We start from the raw sequence: 4,970 nt of genomic DNA, 5'->3' as shown, positions 1-4,970 counted from the left end.
TGCACCCATGTTTGGGGGGGCTGGCGGGGGTCGGGGGCTGCGGCGGGCGGGTGGTTGGCTTGCGGGGAGGTGGGAGCTTGATGTGCGTTCCCATTATTGTGAGTGGTTGCTCGTGCCTGTACGTGCGCTCTCGTGGGGCTGCGGGGGCTGCCCTCTGCAAGGTGCTCGTTGCGGCGCTGCCGTTGTGTGGGGCGGGCGGCGCTATGGGGGGTGGCAGGGCGTTCATCCTCACGGTGGTGTGCCTGCGGCAGCGTGGCTGCCGGTTGTGGGACTCGGTTGGCGTCGGGCTGGGGGCCGTGGTTCTGACTGGGGTTGGGGTTGCGCATAAGAAGGGTCGGAATGGTGGGTTGGGTGTGTGCGCGTGGTGGGGGCGGCTGGGCTCTAGCTTCCAGTGGCGCTGCGGCAGTGGCCGCCTCGGTGGGTTCTTGCTGCTGAGGGTTGGTGGGTCGTCTGGCCATGGCACTCAAGGTTTGTTGGATGGGTCCTTTGCGAACCCTGGGGCGTGTGGGGGGCGCGGGTGGGGGTGGTGGCATGGGGAGGCCCTGGACAGTGGGGTAAGTTGCCGGGTCGCAGGGTGTGTTAGGATGGTGCGGGTGCAGGCAGAATATATCTCCTTTAATTGCGGACCAGAGGTCTGGTGTCATGGGTTTCCGGCCCACTCTTACTAAGGAGTCGACTAGGTACCAGGTATCATTTTCTTTGCGTACGGCGTAGGCATGGGCCTCCGTCATGCACCATGAAGCCTAGGCCTCGGGAGCAATCAGGGAGTAGCCCCATAATGGTTTCTTGCGAGTGTCCTGGCGCTAGTGTCCTTGCCACTACACGTAGGAGTAGTCGTGTCCCTGCATCGTCTAGAGGTGCCGGGCGATGTCGGAGGTAATGGTTGATGGCAGATTTGTGGAAAAGCCCGTTGTGGCGAAAGTGGTGGGCCCAGAGGGTGTGAAGCATTGGTGAGTCTGCAAGCGCAGCGTGTGTGACTTGGCAGAAGGCGAGCACGGCTGAGTATTGCAGCCACGGTGTGCCGAGCATGTTGTTGATGGCATGGACAGTGCAAAAGTTGAGGTGCTGCTGTTCCCTGAAGAACGTGGGTTGTATTTGTCTGGGCCACTGGAGGCGTTCTGGTGTGTGTCCAGGTTCAGGGGGTGCGGTGGTAGTGGGTGTGGTGCGGGTTTCCACCTGCTGATCGCCCCCTCGGAGCTGTAGGGGCGCAGGCACGGGGCTCCATGTGTTTTGTAACAAAGTCAGAGGCCAGGTAGCTGGAGTCTGGTAGTGTGATGGGGTTGGTGTAGGGCACGTTGAATGCACGGTGTCGTCAAGCAGGTTTTTATATATTGAAATCTTTGCTTGTGTGGCGTAGGTTTCCAGGTGGGGGGCCGTGTGTGTTTGGGCGAACATGGATATGAGGTGGGTTAGGCGCGTGTCCGTAAAGGGGGCATGAGTGATGGGCGTGAGTAGGTGTGTAGCTGCGCATGTGATGGCCGGTGTTAGGAGTGGTATGTCAGCTGTGTGTTTGATACTGGCAATAAGCAGGAGTATGGTTAGTAGGTTTCGCGTGAAGGTAACGGGCCTCTTGGCTAGGGCGCGGCATGTGATGTGTAGTGGGAACCCGGGGACAGCGAGAATCAGACCGCGCGTCATGTGTATGGTTGTGTATGTGAGGTGGCCTACGAGGAGTAGGTTGAAGGTGGTGGTGGTGTGTTCGTGCGTGCATATCATGAGTATTAGCGGCTGGAGTAGCATAAATGCTGCAAGACATGTAAAGGTCATTGTTAGCAGGTGGGGCACTGTCCGTTTTGTCATGGCTGCGAGGACCCTGCTAGTAATTTGCATTCCTCCGTAGAGCGCCAGAGAGCAGCTTGGGATCCAGAGGGAGGCCCAGGCTGCAGTATGCCAGCTGTAGTTCAGGAGGCGGGCTATGATGCTGCTGAGGTGGGTCAGGATGAGGGGCACCCCTCTGCCGGTGGTTGCCAGGGTGATACGGACAAGGGCCAGGAAGATGTGGAAGCCTCCCACTGTAGCCCAGCATGTGGCGCTGACAGCGTGTGTGGTGATAAGGATCAGAGTTGTTATCAGGGGATCTGCCGTTGGGTGCATGCGGAGAGTGTGTATAGGGTATGGGCCCATCATCGAACACCAAGTTTGTTGCCATTTGTTGCCGCTTTCATTGTAACAGAGCAGTTGCTCAAAAAGTCGTGTGGTGCTGATGTCGGTAGGCTGCTGGACTGCTTGGTATTTAGAGTTCCTGCTTAGCAGTGCAGTTGCAGTTGGGCGTTGAAATTGGGGCCTGTCTCCATATGCACCGTATTACAATTGGGCGTGTGGTTTTGACGCTTTTTTGGCTCTTGTGTGGTTTGCGTCCAGGTGTCTCTCTCCTCATGTGTGTCACTTATCCGAACATCTACATCTGGAGTCGCCTCTGAACTCGGGCGCAACATCGTCTTGCAGTTTCCAGCGTTCACGGCTATCTGACCAACTCGATTTTCAATCGCAGGGTGGCCATTGTATGTCGCAGGCTTGACTGTCCTGTTCGTCTTACTACTTCTCAACACGCTAAGTTCCGGTTGCGTCACATCTCTGCGCCTTTCATATATCACGGCGTTGCAGACCCATAAACCTGTCCATCCATCGGCTCTATCATCTCCTTCCGTACTATGAGCACACCCTTTTGTCCTGTGGTTGCTATCTAGCTCACAGCAGGGCGTAGTGGTGTTTTCCCGCAATATGCTGTTCATAGCTTCCAAGGCCCTTGGCGTCGTACCGGTGTTTTGCTGGCCCAGCTTCCCGGCGCCATCCACGCGAGTGTGCAGTCCTCCTTTGGGTGAGCCCAGCCGGAGGGGTCCAGGTCCCGTGCGTATGGCGTCGCAGGTGTCGCTAGGTAGATTTAGGCTGCATGGTGACCGGTGTGGTACAATTTGGGCAGGATTAGGTACAGGTTGTGGTTGCAGAGGGGGGGGGGGTAGCTCAGTAGGTAAGAGCACTTCCTTATCACCCTGCGGACCCGGGTTCGAATCTCGAATTCGGCCCGTTTCCTGGCGGATAAGGTTGAGGTCGTGGGTTCGGATCCCACCCCCCTCACCGTAGGTGTTCCGGTATGGAGTCCGTGGCACCGAAGAATCGTTGTATCGACCCTCTGGGTTCGGATCCCATTGGTGCAACGAGGAAACTCTACGCTGGCCGAATTCGGAGGGTTGGTAGGCCGATAAGCTCAGATCTTCGGATCCTATGAGCTGAGTAGAGGGTGATGCGTGGGGTGCCTCTAGTCAGGGTCCCACAGGGGTACGGTAGGGTTCTAAGAAGGAATCTTCCTTAAGACACGCGGGGCCGTTGGCCCGTGCGTAGCTACTATTATTATTATTATTTTGTGGTTGCAGACAGGTGGGGCACAGATTTGCTTTGTCGGCATCAGGATACACAGGTGGGTGGTTGCTGCGTTGGGGCTGAGTAGGGGGTGTTGATTGCCCCGTCTCACCGGCTCCCTCCTCGTCATCGGTGTCCATTGCCGCGGCCACGGCGGGCCCAGCCTTTGTGGTGATGCAGGGCGCGCGCGCACTGGCCAGCCTGTACCATGCCTCGAGCTGCAGCACGTCGAAGGCGACACGCAGGGGGTGCTGCTTGCCCGGCGTGTCGGGCTTCGCGGCGCAGCTCGCTTGCGTGATGCCATGCGTCCCTATTGATTGCATTGGAAGCGCGGATAGGCGTTGTGAGGTGTTTGAGGTCTTGTAGGCGCTAAATGGTTCGCAGTGTTGGCTTGCGCTGGCGATCCGCTGGGCGGACGCCGAGTGTAGGGACCGCAGGCATAGGCTTTGGCCATAGCAGCGAGTATTGTTAAGTGAGGCACTAGCAAAGCTTGCGGGTGTCATTTTTGTTTGTATAAGAGCTGTGCTTCGTCCACGCGGGTACCACTCCGGGGGTCAAGGGCGGCGGGATCGCAAGGTCTATGCCCAGACTGTCGCCCCGACCATGAATTGACATCCCATTACACATAATAAGGTCCCTGGATGGTGCTCGGGCATAATTTTGAGCGAGAGCTCAAGTTGAAATGCTATATGTCGCGCTCGCCAGGACCCCGCCAACTTAGCCTGAAGCTATTTTGATTACATCTATACGAGAATTAATGTCGACGGCAATAGATTCAGGCCCCAAACAGCGCATATGCGAGATATGGGCTTCGGTCAATTTCGCGACTTGAGCCCCGATAAGCATAATTTGGACCTTTGCCGACCACTTCTGGCTGATGATGATGTTGGTTATGTACCTACAGAAAGGCGGTGTCTAATCCGTGCGGTAGGATTTGCCCCGGGGCAACGTCCAACGTGCGGGTTTGGCTGGGAAAACGCACCCCCCGGACGGCAGCCCAGTTTTCACCACGGGCAATAGCTCGTCTAACTAGCCAGGCGGATAGAGCGCTATCGAATTGTGGGGGTTAGGTCGGGTCAGCATCCTTGTACGAGTTATTGCTCATAGTGAAAAGGCCCGCGGAAGAAGGGGCTCCCGTAGACCCCATCCAGCCGCCTGGTGGTACCCGCGTGGCTTCGTCCCAGGTGTAGTGTCCGCGGCGTAGATTTGCATTGGCTCTCAACGAGTTTTGGAGGGTGCCATATTCTATTGTAATGTAGTGGTAGTGCTCCTTCTTTCGATTGATTATCGATGGGCCCCACCGGGGGTCAGTCGCGTGTCGGTATTTAACCTTTGTTCGGTTTGTTCTACCAAATTGGTATTCTTCTTGTCTGGGCGTATCTGATGAGTGTTCCATGTAGTTTGTTTGTGTCTGGGAGGGCAGGTCGCTGGGGAAGGCTTGGGCGGTGCAGGTTTCTTTCTTGTTTTGTTGTTTATCCGAGTGGTTTTGGTAGTGTATATCAGGCTTTCTTGAGTATTGCTGCCAAAATGTCGGAAGCTTGTTCAGAGGGCGTTCTGTCTCGTGTGAGTGTTCTGCTGTAGGTTGGGTATCACGTTTGATATACTGGTGGTTA

At 56.4% G+C, this 4,970-nt stretch overlaps 1 protein-coding gene across 1 annotated transcript; it reads right to left on the bottom strand.

Moving 5' to 3' along the window:
* Positions 1 to 2,292: 2,292 nt before the first annotated feature.
* On the bottom strand, positions 2,293 to 3,827 carry CHLRE_08g373373v5 (uncharacterized protein). The gene is made up of 2 exons (XM_043065104.1): positions 3,470 to 3,827; positions 2,293 to 2,886 (listed from the first exon to the last, which is right to left on the bottom strand). The coding sequence occupies exons 1-2, from the start codon at positions 3,678 to 3,680 to the stop codon at positions 2,882 to 2,884; spliced, it is 216 nt and encodes a 71-aa protein (XP_042922104.1). The 5' UTR covers positions 3,681 to 3,827; the 3' UTR covers positions 2,293 to 2,881.
* Between the last annotated feature and the right edge of the window lie 1,143 nt (positions 3,828 to 4,970).

Source organism: Chlamydomonas reinhardtii, chromosome 8 (genome assembly GCF_000002595.2).
Source record: "Chlamydomonas reinhardtii strain CC-503 cw92 mt+ chromosome 8, whole genome shotgun sequence".
In the NCBI taxonomy this organism is placed as follows: Eukaryota; Viridiplantae; Chlorophyta; class Chlorophyceae; order Chlamydomonadales; family Chlamydomonadaceae; genus Chlamydomonas; species Chlamydomonas reinhardtii.
Note: the sequence above shows the minus strand (reverse complement) of the source record. Positions and strands in the feature narration are given on the sequence as shown.

Excerpts from the sequence above, each read along its gene's own strand:
- CHLRE_08g373373v5 (XM_043065104.1), bottom strand. The coding sequence starts at position 3,680 with ATGCAATCAATAGGGACGCATGGCATCACGCAAGCGAGCTGCGCCGCG.